Source organism: Phoca vitulina, unplaced genomic scaffold (assembly GCF_004348235.1).
Source record: "Phoca vitulina isolate PV1807 unplaced genomic scaffold, GSC_HSeal_1.0 scaffold48, whole genome shotgun sequence".
Classification (NCBI taxonomy): domain Eukaryota; kingdom Metazoa; phylum Chordata; class Mammalia; order Carnivora; family Phocidae; genus Phoca; species Phoca vitulina.
The window spans coordinates 6,688,655-6,711,521 of NW_022589751.1; the positions used below are offsets into that span (position 1 = coordinate 6,688,655).

Sequence of the window (22,867 nt, forward strand, 5' to 3'; positions counted from 1 at the left end):
TATGATGAGAGCATACCAAGTCCTATGACTTACATGGTGTTCATGTTAAATGTTGTTGCCTGACTTTTATTGGAAGTTAAATCTAGAAAGGACTTAGGGATTATCTGGAGTCTAGTCCAGTCTTCCAGAAGAGAGAATTGTCTGGCTAACACAGTTGCCAGCCTACTGCTTACTGGGGTTAATTAGGATGATCAGGTTGGCTATTCCTCTCTTCCTGCTTGTGGTTTTTTTTTTTTTTTTTACTCATTGTGTGTTTGGTGAAGAAGACAGCCTCCCACACAGAGGGGCACCTTCAATGTAGGCTATACCAGATGTTCAACTGCCACTAATAAATAAATTTTGAATTTTGTTGATCTAATAATATAATAAGGTTAAATTCATGTTTCAGGTAACTATCTTTCTTAAAAAAATGGTGCTTAAATATTATATGGTTTATTATCAGAATTTTAAAAGTAAATTAGATAATTTTTAAAAAGTAAACAGTATTTTCAGGCTATTTTAATTTAATTTTATTAATTATTATTTTAAGGAATTAAGATTTAATTAATTTTAGCCCTAATATTTTAAAGGAATAAGCTAGTACTATATATTTAGTACAGAACTTCAGCAGGAGCATATATGTATTTAAATTGAGACCAGTGATTTGTTTTTTCGCTTTGCCTTTTCCTCACTTTTTGGAAAGATAATACATTTAAATGATTAATTACAAGATAATTTAATGTGCCATCTTTCTTTGAGTATTTTCTTTTAAGCTATAGTAGCAGATTATGTGGAAGCTTAGTGGCTTATCCTTTCTAAGCATCTTCAGAATCATACAGTTTTTTATTTGTAAAGAAATAGACATTTTATTTCTTTTTGTATTAAAATCATTTGTGGGAAGAGATATTTGTTAACGATTTTGATTCCAGTGCTTGGCTCTAGACCTAACTGAATTAAAATTTCCAGAGCTTAGAAATCTGCATTTTTTGATTAACATTTGAGAACAGCTGCTCTGTGGCAAAGAACCCTGTGCAAGAGTTGGTGTTTTCTAAATTTGCCAGTTCAGCAGACGTTTAGTAACTGCAAAAGTTCTTGGTATTCAAGACTACTTGATTAGGTAGACAGAAGTTTGGAGGAGGATTTGTCTGATTGGTGTGGATGTAAAAATTCACATACAAATCTCCAAAATAAAATTATGGTCACATGTATGTAATAAATTAATGCCCTTAAATTATAGCAAACACACAGAGCCAGCTTGCCTGTTTTGTAGTATATTTTGCTACTTGAAACACTGCTTCTACTGCTATTGGAATACATTTTCCTTTTTTATTTGATTGCCTGGCTGATTTCCTCCTCAGACTAACAGCAGTGATCATGCAGCCATGTCGGTAAGTAAATACAAGCCAAAGCTAGCATGTGAATTAGATAATAGTGAAGTTCCTGCAGGCTTATTTTTCTCTGCTTAGTTACCTATAGTAAATCCTAATTATTTGGGCAATAGTTTTCGTATGATTGTAGTTTTGCGAAAACTTATATTTGAAGATAATAGTCCTTATTTTGGTGAAGCTATCAGGAGGAATCTCTGGGACTTGATTGTGAAAGTTAGTATTATGGTGCATCTGTGGTGAGTGTAGTGCTTTGAGAAACTTCTCTGTGGTCACCTCATGCATGACGGCACAATTTGCAGATACTTTCCTCATCTGTAAAATGAGGTCAATAAGAGTATATGGCCTATAGATTTTTGTGAAGGTTGAATGAGATAGTGTACATAAAATATTTAGAAAAGTGTCTAGCATATAATAAACACTCACAAATATTAGTTATTTTATTACTTGCTTGTAAGACTATTTATGCTTTTCCTGAGTGCCTTTTCTCTACAGACCCTATCCCAAACTCCACTTGTAGAAATCTACCTTGCTGCATAACCCCGTATGATTCCTGACCTAGTGCAGATTTTTCTTTTTCACTCCAAACCCAGTGTTGCTCGCCTGAATTGCCTTATTAGCTTTTACCTTTTTTCATGGCTTCGTCATATTTTGCATTTTACTGTGTTTGTTGCTCCATTCCACCTCTAGTTGTGAGCTCTTGATGGCCAGAATAAGAACTCATAAATATTTTCTGAATGTACAGTATAACAAGTTCTTACCTTAAAAAGTCTCATCTAGCATTTGAAATTTAAATGTTCCTAACCTTTCTGTTCCTATTCCTTTTGTTGAAATTCAGATTTTTGTTATTATAATTGTTTTCTAATTAGCCTCTGCCAGTAGTGTCTCCTCACTTCAGTTCATCATACATACCAGTACCCGATTATTCTTTCTAGGACACAGTCTAATCATATTTCCCTTTTGAAAAGCTTCAGAATCTGTTGCCCATCTAAAGTAAAAACTTCACAGGCTAACGAAAAGAAATTATCTCAGCCTCTTTCCAGATACATTTCAGACCATTACTCAGCGTGAGCATTCAAAGTGGAAAATTCATTGTGTCCTGGATCTTTTATTTTCTACCTTGGCTTCATTTATAACTGTAAAAATCATGAATCTCCTCCAGAAGCATCTTTAATGCTACCTCTTCATGAAGCATTTGCTAATTCCACTTAACCATATGTGGATACTTTGTCCCACTTTCACAGGACTGTTTATATTTTGTCATATACTATAGCCGTTTGAAGACTTGCCTTCTTTCTGCTATTAGAATTTAATCCCCTTATGTCAGGAACTATTACCCACTCATTGTACCTTCTGTAGCACCTAAACAATATTTTACACAGAGGAAGTGCTTGATAAGTATTTTTTAAGTTAACATGAGAGAAATAGTAAAGAAATGGATTGTTACAAAAGTCTTTTTCTTGTATGCATAGTGTAAAAAATATACTGCACAGATCAGAATTTTTGAATCAGATTTATTTGTGAAGTATAGAATACTTTCTAATTTTGAAGAGAAAGTTATAGTTGTATTCACAGGCAAAAATTTGGAAAATGTATGAAAATTATTAATAAAGGTGGTGTCAATACTGATTAGAAATATTTGTATGTTTACTCTTTCCTTGCACATCTCCATGAAAGGATAACATAATTAACTCAAACTACAACTCTCTTCATGCCTGTAAATTGAGTAGTGATTTAAACACAATAAAAGACCTGATAGCACCAAAATAACCACTGTGAATTCCGAGCACTAAGGCCAAGTACTTTGTCCCATTGAGGAGACAGACCCTCGGGTTTTCACTTCAACTTTTTCTTCATTTGTTGTAGTAATTGTTAAGTATATAGTTAAGCTTGCTAACAAGTTTCCTGCAGATAAATCATATACATGTTCAAAATACAGAAGTCATGTTCAGAAGGGATACTAATCCTGCTGTCCAAAAAAATCCCTAAAAATGTTCTTGTTCTCTATTTAAGAAGGCAGGGATAGATTTGGGGATCAGTTTTGTATAAATTAGCATGAGAAATCTTAAAAGCTTTGGCACTTGAATGTTCAGGGTTTTGAAAAAGTTACTTATATGAGATAGTTCTTTCTCTGGCAATAAATGAGGTATTTTCTACTGACATTTTTTATATCCATTTCCATACTTTATAAAAAGTTAATTCCAAATACACAAAAATCAATAGAACAAACCATTGACCGTACATCAGTGCATTGGAGAGAATTAACTTGGAGAGAGAATGTAAATGAAAAAGTTGCAAACAGTCAAAGCCCACTGTTAGAGAATTTATATTTTTTCTTAAGCCTTTTTTTTTAATATGTATTTTTTTAAGTAGGCTGTACACCCAACATGGGGTTTGAACTCATGACCCTGAGATCAAGAGTTACACGCTCCACCAACTGAGCCAGCCAGGCACCCCTATATTTTTTCTTAAGCTTTTCATTAATGTAATTAAACAATTAAATGATTTTCACTACTGTAAGTTAATTGCAAAAAATAAGAATGTTGCTTTTTAGTTGAATATAAACATAGTTGAATTTTATAACTTTAGTCCTTTTAAGTATTTATTAAGTTGATGCTGACTAATCTTGGTGAGAGATTTATTTGCATTAAGTTGTAAGTCATATGTGTGTATGTAGCATAGCACACTTAAATATTTCCCACTGTCAAAGGCTGTGGAAAACAGCATTTTGATTCAGAACATAATTGGAAGAAGTAGTAGTAATAGAAGACTTTTAGTTTAGAAGGAAACAGCAGGAGAGATTTAGTAGAAAGCTAATGGATTAGGAGAGAACTGTATGGAGCCTAACAGGAATGGAAAAGGGTGAGGATAGAACTCATGGGAGAAGTGGAACAGCCTTGGTGCATTTATATTTACAGTATGTTTGCAGGTCAGATATAACAAAATTCAGCAGGCCAAGGTGCTGATATATACTTATAAAAAACTTATGTAAGGTGCTATAATATGAAAGCTAAGGAGATTGGACTTTGGAAAATCCCACCAAAGGAGCATGTTCAGACAAATATCACATATAGGGAATGAATTCAGAAGATGAGCAACATTTTATTTTATTTTATTTTATTTTATTTATTTTATTTTATTTTCTAAAGATTTTACTTATTCATTTGAGACACAGAGATACAGAGAGAGAGAAAGAGAGAGAGAGAGAGCATGAGCAGGGGGAGAGGCAGAGGGAGAAGCAGGCTCCCCACTGAGCCAGGACCCCGATGCGGGACTGGATCCCGGGACCCCGGGATCATGACCTGAGCTGAAGGCAGACGCTCTACCATCTGAGCCACCCAGGCGCCCGATGAGCAACATTTTAATCCCTTCCTTTTCTTTCATTCAGGAGACTTTAGGCATTGTAGGAAAGCTGTGATGTTCTTTTAGATCGTTTACTTATGACAATCAGTGTGTTAAATGGTAGCGCTGAGATTAAAAGCCAATGTCAATTCTTTGGAAACGAGAAGGGAGCAGCTGTTAAAGGCCTACTGTAGATGCTGTAAGGACTTACTCGTCACTCTCAGAGTACTGTTGAATATCATTTGCAAGGTTGTCTTTAGGAAAAAAAATGGTAATTAGGTAATTAGATAACTTACCTTGATCGCTCCCTCCCACTTTGTATAGGTTTCATCTTGTTTTGATATCCTCCCTCCACTTGATACATTTCCCTTATTCTTTTAAAAATCCCATTTCTCAACTGGAAGTGAATCTAAAAGTATCTACCCCAACCCCATTCCCACAGTCTATGACAGCCTCATGAAATTACTTGTTCAGAAGGCCCTTGACATTCTGGGTGAGTATACCCCAAAACTTTGAGAACTTTCAAATTTGAGAATACGTCTATGCCATGTAATTTCTTTCAGAAAATGCTATGAAGTGTAACTGAAAAGTGTAGACCTTAACAAGAATTACTTTATCCATGTCAACTAACAGAAGACAGCAAAGCCACATTGAGTTGGGAGGGAGGTTGGGACTTCACATTTAGTCTCTTGAGTGATACCCGCTGATACCCATTTCACAGAGCATGTTATTCAAGTGTGTGCCTCAGCAAATGGAGCCCTACTTGTACTGGACTCTGAGATTCTTAAAAGGTCGAAACCTAAATTTACTTATTTATTTATTTATTTTAGATTTTATTTATTTATTTGACAGAGAGAGACATAGCGAGAGCGGGAACACAAGCAGGGGGAGTGGGAGAGGGAGAAGCAGGCTTCCCGCAGAGCAGGGAGCCCAGTGCGGGGCTTGATCCCAGAACCCTGAGATCATGACCTGAGCCAAAGGCAGATGCTTAATGACTGAGCCACCCAGGCACCCCATCGAAACCTAAATTTAAATTCCTTGAATGACAAAGGCCTGCTCTGCATTATACTTGTATATTTATGGCTGGATTTATGATATGTCAGCTACCTACCTACATATATTAATGAGTCAGTTGGCTCGAGTGACATTTGTCCATTTCACTAGTGATCATGTGGAAACTACTTATATTGTCTAAGGTATTAGTAATTCTGGCAACTTCTTTGTAGATTTTAAATTGTACTGGGATTGCAAACTCTAGTACATTTTAATGATTAAATAGCCCTGAAATGAGGGTATGACTCTGCTGTCACCAAGCTGTTGCTTTTAGAACAGTTCTTGGGATGCTCCAGTGATTTGCTCTTAATTCTGTGGCTTAGCCATAGTACTCAGTCACCACAGGGAAAATTCCAGCTCATCTTTAACTTCCCTTGCTTTTCTTATAATTGCTAAGTGAAAGAAGTTATAGAGCCTTAATATTTTATTGCTTGCCTACTTAAACATATGCCTAACTGCCCAACTTGCTATTATCAAGTAGATTTAAGAGTTAGGAATAATCCTTGTCAGCTCCCACACAGCTTAAACTAGCTTCCTCTTCTTGCCAGTCTGGGCAAAAGTGCATGCAGCTTTTTCACCATTTTATCTTGATTTCTGATATTATCAATTGCTTGGAAGCAGAGGCATTTCTTTAAAACCTTGACATCTTCTAGACTTTTATTGCTCTGCTTGTCCTTGTATTTTCTTTCCACCTATTAAAAGTAGAATGAGTTGGAAGATAGCATGGAGCTGCTATGACATCAGCAGTGATACTTGCAGAAAGCTAAAAGTCTGGATATTACATGTCATCTAAGGCCATGTTCAAAAGATTTTTTTAAAAAATAAAAAGGCCGCCAAATTTGATGAGCCCAGTGGTTGGGATAAGGAAATTTTGAGTGAAAGAGAAATTGCCATATATTACAGCTGTCCTAAAGTTTTCCCAGTTTGGGGAAATTTTTTCCCCCAACTTTAAGATAATTGTGTTCTATTTAATGTGTGTGTGTGTGTGTGTGTGTGTGTGTGTCCCCAAGAGCCTGCATTTATGTTACTGTCTCATATCCTTATGATTGGGAATTGTTAGGAGGAGAAAAGCCTGAAAGGGAAGAATGGGAATTCATACTTCATTGTGGGGATTATGGTTAATTGATGTGCTAACCACCTCTTTTGGGGCTAAAGCTACTTTAGGTGGGGACAGAAAGAGTATGAGAGGAATATAGTAATAAATGTAAAAGAGGTATTTTGGAGAATGTTGGAGGTGTTTAGAGTTGAGTATATTTTGATAGACCTGTGAGTGTTTTTGGCATAATCTCAAAAATCTGTCTTCAAGATAGTGTTAAAGTTATTATTAAAACTCACTGAAGGAATTCATCTTGATATTTAAACCTTTATCCATTCTGTATTATTGGGAATCTGAGACATTTCAGTGTTACATATGTCAGTACTACAGCATTCAGCCAGAAGCCTATTTTATTAGATAGAAAAATCTGTACATTTGTGAAGTCATCTTGGGGAAATTTTCATGTTTTATATTAATGTTTTAGATATGTTTTTTCCTGGTTTATTTAATAACATTCTTTACATAAGAGCAGGATATAGTTTTGTGTAGTAAAACTTTAGATTAGTGGTTTTTATATAAAATAGAAGGAAGAAAAATAAATTTCTTAAGTTAAAAGATCTACTTTTCAATGGGAATCTTTTTTCATATTTCAATTAGGAATTTATTTCTAATTTTAGTGTTTACTTCACATTTGATGAAAGACCTCACTCTTTTAGTCTGTCTTTAAAAAGGCTATATACATTGTGGGTCTTTAGGAGACTGACCAATTCATCAATGTTTCCCTTTTTCTTTTGCCTTTCCTCTGAAAAGACTATTTCATAGTCTCAAGTGAAATTTATGCAGCAAACTGAGAGGGAGTGAGTTTGAATAATATGGTAATATTTTACTGCTTTAAGTAACTTAAAAAATTAATAACTTAAATAATTGTGAATTTCTTGCCAGTGTTAGATTTAACATTCAAATTGACCATAATTTTATTTCAATTTTCCAGATTTTTCTGACAAGAGTTACATAACCTTTTAAAACAAAATATGTTATTAATTTAAAGAACAGTAAATGCAACGCACAATATTTCTGAGTCTATATATTTCTTTTTACTTAAATAAAAAAAGTAGTTTATTGTGCAAAGTTGGCCTTTTGTGGGAATATAAATAAGGTAAAATGGATTCTCCTGGGATCATTAAGGAAGGAAGACCAATACAGAAAGAATGGTTGTGATTTCAAGAGCACATTTTTATGTTAAATGTAGTTGAGAGAGAATGAAAGCAGCATTGAAAAATGCTTTCAAATAATTACTGTTGAAATCAAACCTTTCTTTTTTTTATTAGATCTTTGAAATAAGAGAATGGTGAGACAAATGAAAACTTCAAATGAAAATTTTAATGTGTCAAATTAGTTTTTAAGTATTCTACATTTCTCCTATTATTATATTAGAGTAGATCTATCAAAACATTACTTTGAAACCAAAACAGTTTTGAGCCATAATCTAATAAAATCTGTTGTATTTTTGTTACCATGTCATTTTGTGGTGTTTCAAAGGAAAGAGAGTATCTTTAGTCTAATCTGTAATAGTAAATTATTTTAGAAATTTGGCTTGACATACAAACAGATGTGTTTTCTTGATTCCTTTTAAACTGAGGGTTGGTGGTTTGTGGTTTATTGTTCCTGTGATTGGCATTAAAAGCCTTATTTCACAGCTTGCAGTGAGGGACTATTGGCTAAAGAGTGGCTGTGTTCCACAAACTAAATTCAAAAAGTGTCAATCAAGGTCTCACATAGGTTGCTTAGAGAATGAGTTTTCTTACTGATTTCACCAAATGTCGCCTCATGCTGTCTTTGATTGGCACAGCCTGGCAGGGAGGATGGATGAATCTGTCACCGACTGGTTAATTGTGTTGCTGGTCTCAGTCTGACATCAGGTCTTTGACTCTTAAGTGGCTCAATACAAAACAAATTAGCAGATTGTAGTCATATTTCTCATTCTATATGCTTTGACTTTGTTGAATGCAGTCCATAAATCATATTGACTGACACACAAGTAAATGATGAAAGCTGCTTTTGAGACATGGATCTAGAAAGCAGCACTGTGAAGGTGCCATGGAAGGATGCATATGGTTGACCCTTTGGGAATTTCCTAGGAGCCAAATGTCTCCTTACCACAATTGTTCCTAGAAGAAAAGCTTTTGGGTAATGCAAAAAGGATCTAATATGTCAGCAAATTCTCTTTTACAAGTTCCTTTGAAATCTAAGAAGTTTGTCTAAGGGTTTTCTCTCTTTGCAAGTTGTTTTTCAGCAAAATGTTAGAGGAGGGTAAAAAAGTACTTACCTTTAAAAGTTTGGCAGGTGTTTTTACTTATTTATTGAACTTTGTGTTAAAGAGAAAGAAAATGTTAAGAGTAGTTGCAATTAGTTGCAATTAATTTTTCAGATGAGTGCTGCAGAAAATTCTACGTGTTTGAAATTTATTATTTCGGTTTTGTTTGTTAAAAAAACAGCATTTCTAATGAAAAAGGCTAGTTTCTAAAGATAATTACAAACGTACTTATATTATTTGTGTCCTAGAAAATGATAATATTTTTAAGAGTGTCCACAGTATTAGCAATAATAATGTTCAGAAAGGGGTCTTTGGTTATATCAAAGTGTACCAAGGGCTATAGGCATCAAAAATGAATTGCCAAAGGTATTTTTTGGGTGTGCAAATATTTGGAACATTAAACATTTTCTCTCTAAATACAAGTAATAGATGGATTTAAGGATATTTATGCACATTTTATAGTTAGGAAGTAAACATGTTAAAAATGTATTATCTTATAGAATATAACTTTTTAAATGTTTGAAGAATCCAAACCTTTGATATTAACTTTAATTTTGGGCTATAAGAAAGGATTTATTTAATTTGAAGATTTATGAAATATTTTACAATTTTAATCTTATATCTTTGAGAACAATAAGCCTGTCTTTAATATGCATAATCAGAAGAAATTTGATATTAGGGTTTTATTATTACATATGTTGTTTAAACAAAAAGCTAAATTCACACGTGCATGCATGTGTGTGTGTGTGTGTGTGTGTGTGTGTGTGTGTTTTCATTACCTATTTCCACCAAGTTTATGGAATAGCCTGTATTTCTGTACTCTTACCATCATTTTTGGCTCCAGTACTACTGTTACTTAGTCATTTGTAGCATTTGAACCCATGTTGAATTTTAAAGGTCACCTTAAAATTATACCACTTACATTGTGCAGTGTGTTTACTTATAAAATCAATATAATAGTAATTTTAGGGGGCGATTTATTAATCTGTTTTGCAGTTGGTATATCATAGGGGCAACATAAGTAGGACATGGAGCTGATTGGATGGAGAAGTACATGAAGCTAAAATGCAGTAGTTGTTCCATTAGGTCAGAATTACATTTCCATTAAGTATTCTCAAGCCTATTACATTGTAACTAAATTACATGCCATTGATTTCTCCTTTTTCTATGTTTTTGTCCCCCTCCCATTCATATTGATATTATGGTGCTTGGGGAATGGAGCTGCATGTCTCCCAGACTAATTCCTCTTGGGTTTGAGGGATCTTGAAGCATGCTGGGTTTTGCATTGTTCGTTACATTCTTTTTTGGCAGTTCATCAGTATCTGTCAAATATATTGTTTGCATTGGCTTTTATCTCTGAAGTTTTTGATTAAGAAATTGAGATTCCATTTCAGATACAGTTTTTCACTGCATAGTATCTAAATGCTAAAGACTTATTCATAAAAGCTGCTTTGTTTCTAGTCTGATTTTAAATGTGTAGTTTAATGAACAAATGTTGTTCTAATAGACATCTTAAAAACATATTTATGTTTTTTTCTAAGAGATCAACTCTAAACATTTCTGTACCAATTTAGTAAAACATTTATGTTTAGATTTTTTCCATGATTTTGTAGCTTTATTGGCCTTTGTAAGTAGTAAAAAACATAATTATCAAATAACACTGAGTAAATATTTATTAATGCAAATGAGGCAAAACATGACACATTTTCCAAAAGTCGTTATTTCTGACCATTTTCATAGGTCTTTGAATCCTATCACAGGAGTCAATCCATCACCAAATCACATGTTTGTGGTTGAAGAGAGCAATACTAGGAGCCGTATTACACTGGAAAACTATACATGAAAGAGTCTTTATAATATTTTAAACTTTTAATTGGGATACAAAATCTGTTTAAAGAAACAGTTTATACTAAAAGTGACGTTAATCTAGAGGCTAAACATGAAAACTTAAAATTTGTATCATTTTTAAGAAAATATAGCCTTAAGGCTATCAGTGAAAATTTATAGTTTTTAGGAGCTTATTATAGTAGAAAATATTTTATAATAATATATGTAGTGAAAGAAAACCACAAATATTTGTAATTTATTTAACCACGTATTTCTAAATTATCAGGTGATTTAAAAACTAAATGTAGATCTGTAGATGATTTTGAAATCATATTGGTAGGCAAGTCCCCCCAGCTAATTGAAGCTGTGCTACAAACTGATGTTGATTAGAGGAACTTATGACTCAAAAGTATATTTTTATTTTAGGTACAGTTTAAATAAAAATATAGTGTTTATTAACTTCCTTTATTCTGGCTTGGTTAATTATATAAAGCAGAGCTTAAAGAACATTACATGAATAAAATGTTCTGTCAGTATAATTATTTTATTTCATAAATGCCATGTTTTAATGTGCATTTTTAAAATACTTGAGACATTTCAAGAGATATAACATAATAAATCATGGGTTTTTTACTTGTCTTTTAATTTTCCTGGGTGCAGTTAGAACTTTAATGATATTTATGTTCTGAGAAGGACAAGTAAACAAGAATATTAATTTTAATTCTTAGGCTAAAAGGCATAACTGCTTAGAATACAGAAATAGGCCAGTAGTCACTGTTGTACCCCCAAAAAGGCAACAAAAAGAATGTCAGGTGTATAATTTTTCTGATACTTCATGGTGTATTTCTGTGTTTGCTTATTTGTTTATTTATATTTTGGTTTTAATATTTGTTTTAAACAGGGGAAGGTTGCCCAGACTGCTTGCATGTCAGCCTGCCAGCATCTGTCAACATCCTTAATGCAGATGCTGTTGGACAGTGAGTTAAAACAGATAAGCATGGGAGCCGTCCAGCAATTTAACTTAGATGTCATACAGTGTGAATGTAAGTACCTTATTGGTTAAATCTCATATATTTCTAGGAATTTATATTAAAATTGTATGGAAAAAATGGTATATAAAAGGATGGTTCAGGAAAAGAAGGAAAAGGCCTGAATCTGAAATTTTCAGCGGCCTTTGAAGCAGCTTCTTTCCAGGAAGATAAAAATATCTCAGCTTCAATTTAGGGGCCCTAGAGCTCTAGAAGCACCGAAGTGGCAATACAGACTGGGATAATTGAAAAGATGATTCATTTTTCTCCTTATTCCTTTTTCTGGTCATTCTTGCCAGGACACTCCTAACATTGGGCATCAATGAATGAAATCATTCTAAGTTTGTCGTTCTTACTTTCTGGATAGGTAGCATTTTAGATATTTGCTGCAGGGATAATCTTAGGGCCCTGCATTCCAAATGAAGCTTCTTTTATATTCTGAATTTTTGATTCTCATTCCCCCTAAATTTCTTAAGCCTTTACCTTTGCCATTGTTTTTCACTGTTTTCTTTAGGTAAGAAGTGAGCAGATTCTGTAATCTCATGTTGACATTAGCCAGTCTGCTTCCAAACTGGATATGCTATTTGGTTATTAGCTTTGTAATATATACTTCTGGATGTGGGTTTTATCACCCTTAAATTGTAACTCTTTAAATAAAGAATGTAAGTATACAGAGCAATTTTCAAACATTGCCTTCAAATGAATGGTATACTGATTAAATGATGAAAATGCCTGGTTGACAACTGAGTCAGGCACCACTGTTGATAAATTGAAAATCAGTGGGACACAAGGATTATAAAATGTCTGTCTAAGGCAAATTTTGCAATAATATATTCTGTATGAAAGACATTGAAAATGTCAGCAGCTTGCAACTGAAGCAACAGTGACTGATTTTTTTCAACAAATATCAAATATTTGTCTGCCCACTGTGTGTAAGGCATTCTGAGAGGAAAAACAGAATTAATATTAAAGAAAATAATTATCGGGATGCCTGGGTGGCTCAGTTGGTTAAGCAGCTGCCTTTGGCTCAGGTCATGATACCAGGGTCCTGGGATCGAGTCCCGCATCGGGCTCCTTGCTCAGCAGGGAGCCTGCTTCTCCCTCTGCCTGCCGCTCCCTCTGCTTGTGCTCTCTCTCTCTGATAAATAAATAAACAAAACCTTTAAAAAAAAAAAAATAAAGAAAATAATTATGTAAGCTGTTTGATCAAGATCAGTTGTTTACTGCACAAAAAAAATAAGGTTTTTTAAAACTTACTATTTCCTTCAAAAAAAGAGAAACGCTTATTTACAAAGGAAAAGAAAGTTTTTCCTTAGGGAAGAAAAGGATTTATTTTCTTTTCCTAGGAAGTATTTCTATTTTTTCTACTTAGAAAACCTTTATTGGCTAGTTTGGTAAGGAAAAAAAAAAGAAAAGAAAACCTTTATTATATATCTTTCTCAAAATACAACTATCATTTAAAATGGTATTTATTTTGTATTTTTAAAATATTTATCAAAAAATACCTTTTTTTTTTTACAAGTTTCTAAGCTCAAAATAATTGTTATTCCATTCTACAAATAATTTGAAACTGATTTTTTTGAAAGTTCTGTAAAGGTTGTCTTATTAAGATCATTCCAGTATGACATTACATATGTAAACATCTTACATAAATATTGCTTGAAGTATTTTGTATTATTACATCTTTAATGTGTATTCAAAATAATTAGGTGGTTGAACCCTTTATTGGCATTTGGGTGTGTCTTCTCATGTTTTTTGTTCAAAAATGGAGATTACTGTTTGGCTAGGCAACTTTAGGTATCTAGATCTTCTCTCTGTTTTCTTCCACCTCCATGAAAGGCTAGTCTAACTGTACTTACAGAAAGATACATAAACCCCAAAATCTTTGCCTCTCTGTCTTTTTTTTTTTTTAAAGATAGATTTATTTATTTATTTATTTATTTGACAGAGACACAGCGAGAGAGGGAACACAGCCAGGGGCAGAGGGAGAGGAAGAAGCAGACTCCCCGCCGAGCAGGGAGCCTGATGCGAGGCTCGATCCCAGGAACCTGGGATCATGACCTGAGCGGAAGGCAGACGCTTAACGACTGAGCCACCCAGGTGCCCCTGCCTCTCTATCTTTCCATAGGATAGTTTCTACCTTTAGTTGACTTCTTTAGGTGGAGTTCCTGAAGGCTCCTTTTAAAATGCTGATTTTTTTTAAGCACTATTCTCTTGGAAGAGACCAAGAAAGGTCCTAAGTATGAGCCAAAACTCAGAAAATCTAAAACCCCAGTCTGATGGGGGCCAAGGTTCAGGCACTATAGATATGGAAAGGGGGAGAGCCCAGGATTCAAAGACAAACCACACAAGATAATTCAGCTTCCTTTAAGATTATGCCTGTGGTTGGCTCTGCTCCTTAATACTTATCATGTATTACTTAATCATTACTTACTTAATATAGCATCATACATTTAGTACTCATTGAACAAATGTAAACCAACATTACATTTTCCATGCTTATCCCACTCTCTTTCTGGTGCAAAAGAACTTTCTACCCCCAATCATGAATTTGCTGATACATAAATCACTTAAAAATGAAACTTAGCTTTTTCTCTAATGAATATGTTAAGAGAATTAAGTTTTCATCTTACTTTAAGTAGTATTTTTGTTTTTTTAAATCTGGAAGAAAGATTTTTTCTTTTTTTTTTTTTTTTAATTTAAGATTTTATTTTTAAGTAATCTCTACACCCAGTGTGGGGCTCTAACCCACAATCTGGAGATCAAGAGTTACATGCTCTACCAACTGAGCCAGCCAGGTGCCCCCAAAAGTAGTTTGTTTTAAAAAATATGAAGTTTAAATTCAGTATTAATGCAGGATGTATGCTTTCTACATATTGAGGCAGGGAAAGGAGAAGAGGAATTTGGCTAGGTATGAGGAAGGCTAAAATGTATCATAAATTTGTGAAGAGAAGGGATCTCTATACCATAGGAATCAACTGGGATATGGAGAAGATAGGTAAGTAATTCAGATGTGGAATCCTAAAAGCTAAAAGATCATCGAGTTTCACCACTTACCTGGTAATAAATATACACATACTCCTCTACCTTGAAATCCTTTCTAAATAACCCTGCCAAATAGTTGTCCAGCTAGTCCTTGAACATCCAATTTGGGGGATTAACTACTCTTCAGAAACTGTGTTTCCGTGTAATGTATCACTCTATCAGTTTCTTCCAGTCAGGTGAAATCACTTTCTCTAAACTTCTCTTAATGGAGCTAGTTCTACCTTGGCTACAGTCAACACTGCCTTTGTGCAAATTAGAAATGGTATCCCTGTTAAAGGAAAAAGTCCTCCAGAGTTGTCTGTTTTACATGAATTAGAAAAAGTTTACCTTCTTTCTAGCTGGACTCAACCCCCTCCAAGGCACGTGGCTTTATCAAGTGAAATGTGGTCTAGATGTCAGCCCTTCCCTTGCTCCCCTCTCCTCTCCTCAGCTGGACACCCGGATGTAGTAAGCAGTCTGATGCGGTCTGTAAATGGCAGTTCTGCTTAGGGTCGTACAGAGAAAAAACAAATCCTCATCCACAAACCAATTATATGAAAACTGCTCTTACATCCTTCCAAATCTTCTGAAGGCCAGACATCAACAATGCCTCTTACTGTTCTCATCTGATACGATTTTAGATCCAAAGCTCTTCTTTGAATAAACTGGTTTGACTACCTTCTGTTTAATGTCTGATACCCAAAGTTGACTACAGAGATACCGAGGTTTGGGGGGATCCAGTATAATCTGCAGTTGGACTATCAAATGTATTATTCCATAGTCTGTACTTTATTACTAAAGCCCAAACTATTGTTATCTTTTTTGGTTGCCAGAGTATACTCTTGAATCATTGAAGCTATAGTTTTCTAAAACTTGTGTATCTCTCTCTCTCTCTCTCTCGTGTGTGTGTGTGATTGTGATTGTTAAGCTCTGTTTTTCTTATCCTATACTTGTGTGGTTGGTTTTGTTGTGGGATTTTAAAGTTAGCCATATTAAATTTTAAGATTTGTTTCACAACTAACCTATTGAGGTCTCTTTATATCAAAATTTAATATCATCTGCAGATTTGTAATCATGCTTTTTATATATTTAACAAAGTTACTAACAAAATGTTGAACAAAACCTTTTATTTATATCATGAGATACAGTACATCAATGGTTCTCAAAACCTGATCCCCAGATGAGGACCTGGGAACTTGTTAGAAATGCAAATTACTGGGTTCCACCTGCTGAATTGGAACCTCTGGGCACCAGACCCTCTAGGTGATTTTGATCCACAGTAAAGTTTGAGTACCACATTATATGGATCTTCCCTTTGTATTGACTTAGATCCATTATTCAGAATTTTATGAGTATCTTAAATACCCATATGGTTTTGCTCAAAGTGATAAGCAAGTTTTTCAGATGCCTTGCTGGCATATAGGGATAATAATAACCATTGGATTTTTCTTATCAATCAGTCTATCCTTTAAAAGAAGAAAATGATGCTACTCTGATTCTTCATAAACCCATATTGGCTCATAATTACTTTCTCGTCAAGAGACTCAGAAATCATTACTTAAAAGACCGTGACTGATTTTTGAGACTAACATAAAATCTTACTAGTCTGTGTTGTACTAGTAAGAGATCCAGAGTCCAAAGAAGTCAGGTAGCAGGGATCAGGAATTAGAGACCATGGGCAAGTTAAGAAAGGCTTAAGTCAAAGAATTTAAGCAATAGGAGGTGAGCATGAAATATAAGCATCAGGAATGGCCTTTGTATGGGGCACCTGGGTGGCTCAGTCAGTTAAGCTTCTGCCTTTCGCTCAGGTCATGATCTCCGGGTCCTGGAATCAGGCCCCGAGTGGGGCTCCCTGCTCACCGGGAAGCCTGCTTCTCGCTCTCCCTCAGCCCCTCCCCCAACTTGTGCTCCCCCTCCCCTCTCTGTCTCTCACTCTCAAATAAATAAAATCTTAAAAAAAAAAAAAAAGAATGGCCTTTATTCTCAGTTAGATCTTCCTTTAATTGGGTTTGATCAGAAAGCAGAATGTTTATTTTTCCATCATCATTACTTTGTGAAAACTTTATACATGTATTTCCTAGGCCTCAGATTGTCAATCTACAGGTAGAAACAAAAAGGACATCTCACTGAAGTTGGGAAGATGGGACGATGGAAATAATTTCGTTTCTGTCATCATTCAACCATGTGCTTTTAGTTTTTGTTTGTTTTATTTTTCTGGTGGTGAAAGAATTAGCACTGATCCATCTGTGTGCTCACTTGTTTTTTTATTTTTTTAAAATTTTATTATGTTAATCACCATACATTACATCATTAGTTTTTGATGTAGCGTTCCATGATTCGTTGTTTGTGTATAACACCCAGTGCTCCATTCAGTACGTGCCCTCTTTAATACCCATCACTAGGCTAACCCATCCCCCTGCCCCCCCCAGAATCCGCAGTTTGTTTCTCAGAGTCCATAGTCTGTCATGGTTCATCTCCCCCTCCGATTTCCCCCCCTTCATTTTTCCTTCCTACTATCTTCTTCTTCTTTTTTTTTTTTTTTTAACATATAATGAATTATTTGTTTCAGAGGTACAGGTCTGTGATTCAACAGTCTTACACAATTCACAGTGCTCACCATAGCACATACCCTCCCCAATGTCTATCACCCAGCCACCCCATCCCTCCCACCCCCGACCACTCCAGCAACCCTCAGTTTGTTTCCTGAGGTTAAGAATTCCTCATATCAGTGAGATCATATGATACATGTCTTTCTCTGATTGACTTATTTCGCTCAGCATAATACCCTCCAGTTCCATCCATGTTGTTGCAAATGGCAAGATTTCATTCCTTTTGATGGCTGCATAATATTCCATTGTATATATATAACACGTCTTCTTTATCCATTCATCTGTTGGTGGACATCTTGGCTCTTTCCATAGTTTGCCTATTGTGGACATTGCTGCTATAAACATTGGGGTGCATGTAATCCATTCTGATCACTACATTTGTATCTTTGGGGTGAATACCCAGTAGTGCAATTGCTGGGTCGTATGGTAGCTCTATTTTCAACTTTTTGAGGAACCTCCATACTGTTTTCCAGAGTGGCTGCACGAGCTTGCATTCCCACCAACAATATATGAGGGTTCCCCTTTCTCCGCATCCTCGCCAACATCTGTCATTTCCTGACTTGTTAATTTTAGCCATTCTGACTGGTGTGAGGTGGTGTCTCATTGAGGTTTTGTTTTTGGATTTCCCTGATGCCGAGCGATGTTGAGCACTTTTTCATGTGTCTGTTGGCCATTTGGATGTCTTCTTTGAAAAAATGTCTGTTCATGTCTTCTGCCCATTTCTTAACGACTGAGCCATCCAGTCGCCCCCTCTTCTGCCCATTTCTTGATTGGATCATTTGTTCTTTGGGTGTTGAGTTTAAGAAGTTCTTTGTAGATTTTGGATACTAGCCCTTTATCTGATATGTCATTTGCAAATATCTTCTCCCATTCTGTCGGTTGTCTTTTGGTTTTGTTGACTGTTTCTTTTGCTGTGCAAAAGCTTTTTATCTTGATGAAGTCCCAATAGTTCATTTTTGCCCTTGCTTCCCTTGCCTTTGGCGATGTTTCTAGGAAGAAGTTGCTGCGGCTGAGGTCGAAGAGGTTGCCTCCTGTGTTCTCCTTTAGGATTTTGATGGACTTCTGTCTCACATTTGGATCTTTCCACCATTTGAGTCTATTTGTGTGTGTGGTGTAAGGAAATGGTCCAGTTTCATTCTTCTGCATGTGGCTGTCCAATTTTCCCAACACCATTTGTTGAAGAGACTGTCTTTTTTCCATTGGACATTCTTTCCCGCTTTGTCGAAGATTAGTTGACCATAGAGTTGAGGGTCCATTTCTGGGCTCTCTATTCTGTTCCATTGATCTATGTGTCTGTTTTTGTGCCAGTACCATACTGTCTTGATGATGAGAGCTTTGTAGTAGAGCTTGGTGTCCGGAATTGTGATGCCACCAGCTTTCTTTTTCTTTTTCAACATTCTTCTGGCTATTCGAGGTCTTTTCTGGTTCCATACAAATTTTAGGATTATTTGTTCCATTTCTTTGAAAAAAGTTCATGGTATTTTGATAGGGATTGCATTAAATATGTAGATTGCTCCAGGTAGCATTGACATCTTCACAATATTTGTTCTTCCAATCCGTGAGCATGGAACGTTTTTCCATTTCTTTGTGTCTTCCTCAATTTCTTTCATGAGTATTTTATAGTTTTCTGAGTACAGATTCTTTGCCTCTTTGGTTAGATTTATTCCTAGGTATCTTATGATTTTGGGTGCAGTTGTAAATGGGATCGACTCCTTAATTTCTCTTTCTTCTGTCTTGTTGTTGGTGTATTGGAATGCCACTAATTTCTGTGCATTGATTTTATATCCTGCCACTTTACTGAATTCCTGTATGAGTTCTAGCAGTTTTGGGGTGGAGTCTTTTGGGTTTTCCACATGAAGTATCATATCATCTGCAAAGAGTGAGAGTTTGACTTCTTCTTTGCCGATTCGGATACCTTTTATTTCTTTTTGTTGTCTGATTGCTGTGGCTAGGACTTCTAGTACTATGTTGAATAGCAGTGGTGATAGTGGACATCCCTGCCATGTTCCTGACCTTAGGGGGAAAGCTCTCAGTTTTTCCCCATGGAGAATGATATTTGCTGTGGGTTTTTCATAGATGGCTTTTATGATATTGAGGTATGTACCCTCTATCCCTATACTCTGAAGAGTTTTGATCAAGAAAGGGTGCTGTACTTTGTCAAATGCTTTTTCTGCGTCTATTGAGAGGATCATATGGTTCTTGTTCTTTCTTTTATTAATGTATTCTATCACATTGATTGATTTGTGGATGTTGAACCAACCTTGCAGCCCAGGGATAAATCCCACTTGGTCGTGGTGAATAATCCTTTTAATGTACTGTTGGATCCTATTGGCTAGTATTTTGATGAGAATTTTTGCATCCATGTTCATCAAGGATATTGGTCTGTAATTCTCCTTTTTGATGGGGTCTTTGGTTTGGGGATCAAGGTAATGGTGGCCTCATAAAACGAGTTTGGAAGTTTTCCTTCCATTTCTACTTTTTGGAGCAGTTTCAGAAGAATAGGTATTAATTCTTCTTGAAATGTTTGGTAGAATTCCCCTGGGAAGCCATCTGGCCCTGGGCTTTTGTTTGTTGGGAGATTTTTGATTACTGCTTCAGTTTCCTTAGTGGTTATAGGTCTGTTCAGGTTTTCTATTTCTTCCTGGTTCAGTTTTGGTAGTTGATATATCTCTAGGAATGCATCCATTTCTTCCATATTATCTAATTTGCTGGCATATAGTTGTTCATAATATGTTCTTATAATTATTTGTATTTCTTTGGTGTTGGTTGTGATCTCTCCTCTTTCATTCATGATTTTATTTATTTGGGTCATTTTTCTTTTTGATAAGTCTGGCCAGGGGTTTATCAATCTTATTAATTCTTTCATAGAACCAGCTCTTGGTTTCGTTGATCTGTTCTACTGTTCTTTTGGTTTTTATTTCATTGATTTCTGGTCTGATCTTTATTATTTCTCTTCACCTGCTGGGTTTAGCCTTTATTTGCTATTCTTCCTCTAGCTCCTTTAGGTGTAGGGTTAGGTTGTGTATTTGAGACCTTTCTTGTTTCTTGAGAAAGGCTTGTATTGGCTATATACTTTCCTCTTAGGACTGCCTTTGCTGCGTCCCAGAGATTTTGAACAGTTGTGTTTTCATTTTCATTTGTTTCCATGATTTTTTTTTAATTCTTCTTTAATTTCCTGATTGACCCGTTCATTCTTTAGTAGGATGCTCTTTAGCCTCCATGTATTTGAGTTCTTTCTGACTTTCCTCTTGTGATTGAGTTCTAGTTTCAAAGCATTGTGGTGTGAAATATGCAGGGAATGATCCCAATCTTTTGGTACCGGTTGAGACCTGATTTGTGACCTAGGATGTGATTTATTCTGGAGAATGTTCCATGGGTACTAGAGAAGAATGTGTATTCTGTTGCTTTGGGATGGAATGTTCTGCATATGTCTGTGAAGCCCATTTGGTCCAGTGTATCATTTAAAGTCTTTATTTCCTTGATCTTTTGCTTAGATGATCTGTCCATTTCAGTGAGGGGGTGTTAAAGTCCCCCACTATTATTGTATTGTTGTTGATGTGTTTCTTTGCTTTTGTTATTAATTGGCTTATATAATTGGCTGCTCCTATGTTAGGGGCATAGATATTTACAATTGTTAGATCTTCTTGTTGGATAGACCCTTTAAGTAAGATATAGTGTCCTTCCTCATGTCTTATTATAGTCTTTGGTTTAAAATCTAATTTGTCTGATATAAGGATTGCCATCCCAGCTTTCTTTTGGTGTCCATTAGCATGGTAAATGGTTTTCCACCCCCTCACTTTCAATCTGGGGGTGTCTTTGGGTCTAAAATGAGTCTCTTGCAGACAGCATATCGATGGGTCTTGTTTTTTTATCCAATCTGATACCCTGTGTCTTTTGATTGGGGTATTTAGCTCATTTACATTCAGAGTAACTATTGAAAGATATGAATTTAGTGCCATTGTATTGCCTGTAAGGTGACTGTTACTGTATATTGTCTGTGTTCCTTTCTGGTCTATGTTACTTCAGCTCTCTCTTTGCTTAGAGGACCCCTTTCAATATTTCTTGTAGGGCTGCTTTCATGTTTGCAAATTCCTTTAGTTTTTGTTTGTCCTGGAAGCTTTTTATCTCTCCTTCTATTTTCAATGACAGCCTAGCTGGATATAGTATTCTTGGTTGCATATTTTTCTCACTTAGTGCTCTGAATATATCATGCCAGTCCTTTCTGGCCTGCCAGGTCTCTGTGGATAGATCTGTTGCCAGTCTAATGTTTCTACCCTTGTAGGTTACAGATCTCTTGTCCCGAGCTGCTTTCAGGATTTTCTCTTTGTCTCTGAGACTCGTAAGTTTTACCATTAGATGTTGGGGTGTTGACCTATTTTTATTGATTTTGAGGGGGGTTCTCTGGGCCTCCTGGATTTTGATGCCTGTTTCCTTCCCCAAATTAGGGAAGTTCTCTGCTGTAATTTGCTCCAGTATATTTCTGCCCCTCTCTCTCTTTCTTCTTCTGGGATCCCAATTATTCTAATATTGTTTCATTTTATGGTATCACTTACCTCTCGAATTCTGCCCTCATGATCCAGTAGTTGTTTATCTCTCTTTTTCTCAGCTTCTTTATTTTCCATCATTTGGTCTTCTATATCACTAATTCTCTCTTCTGCTTCATTTATCCTAGCAGTTAGAGCCTCCATTTTTGATTGCACCTCATTAATAGCCTTTTTGATTTCAACTTGTTAGATTTTAGTTCTTTTATTTCTCCAAAAAGCGTTTCTCTAATATCTTCTATGCTTTTTTCAAGCCCAGCTAGTACCTTTAAAATCATCATTCTGAACTCTAGTTCTGACATCTTACTAATGTCCGTACTGATTAGGTCCCTGGCAGTCAGTACTGCCTCTTGTTCTTTTTTGACGTGATTTTTTCCATCTTGTCATTTTGTCCAGAAGAGAATAGATGAATGAGAGAACAAAATGCTAACAGGGTAACAGCAACCCGAGAAAAATATACACTAAACAAATCAGAAGAGACCTGAAACTGGGGGAAAAGAAAGGGAAAGAAAGAAAAAAGAAAAGAAAAAAAAAAAGATTAAAAAAAAAAAGAAAAAAGAATATGATCAAATATGATCAGGCTGGTGCATAGATCAGTGCCACACACTAGATTTTTGGTGTATTTTGGTCTGTTAGAAGAAAGTGCCTCCCAAAATTTTAAAGAAAGAAAAACATATATATGTACAAAAATAAGGGTAAATATGATGAAGGGATGGAATATGACTGTAA

General features: G+C 35.4%; 1 protein-coding gene across 11 annotated transcripts in view; it reads left to right on the forward strand.

Moving 5' to 3' along the window:
• The window catches only part of EXOC6 (exocyst complex component 6), a 206,852-nt gene that overhangs the window by 136,612 nt on the left and 47,373 nt on the right, over positions 1 to 22,867 (forward strand). For 6 of the 11 annotated variants that reach the window (XM_032432559.1, XM_032432560.1, XM_032432561.1 and 3 more), the window contains 2 exons: positions 1,338 to 1,367; positions 11,838 to 11,979. In XM_032432559.1, the coding sequence (XP_032288450.1) occupies positions 1,338 to 1,367; positions 11,838 to 11,979 (172 nt within the window). Of the gene's footprint in view, positions 1 to 1,337; positions 1,368 to 11,837; positions 11,980 to 13,912; positions 13,943 to 22,867 lie in introns of those variants that run through there. The other 5 variants (XM_032432562.1, XM_032432564.1, XM_032432565.1 and 2 more) reach the window with 2 other exon arrangements.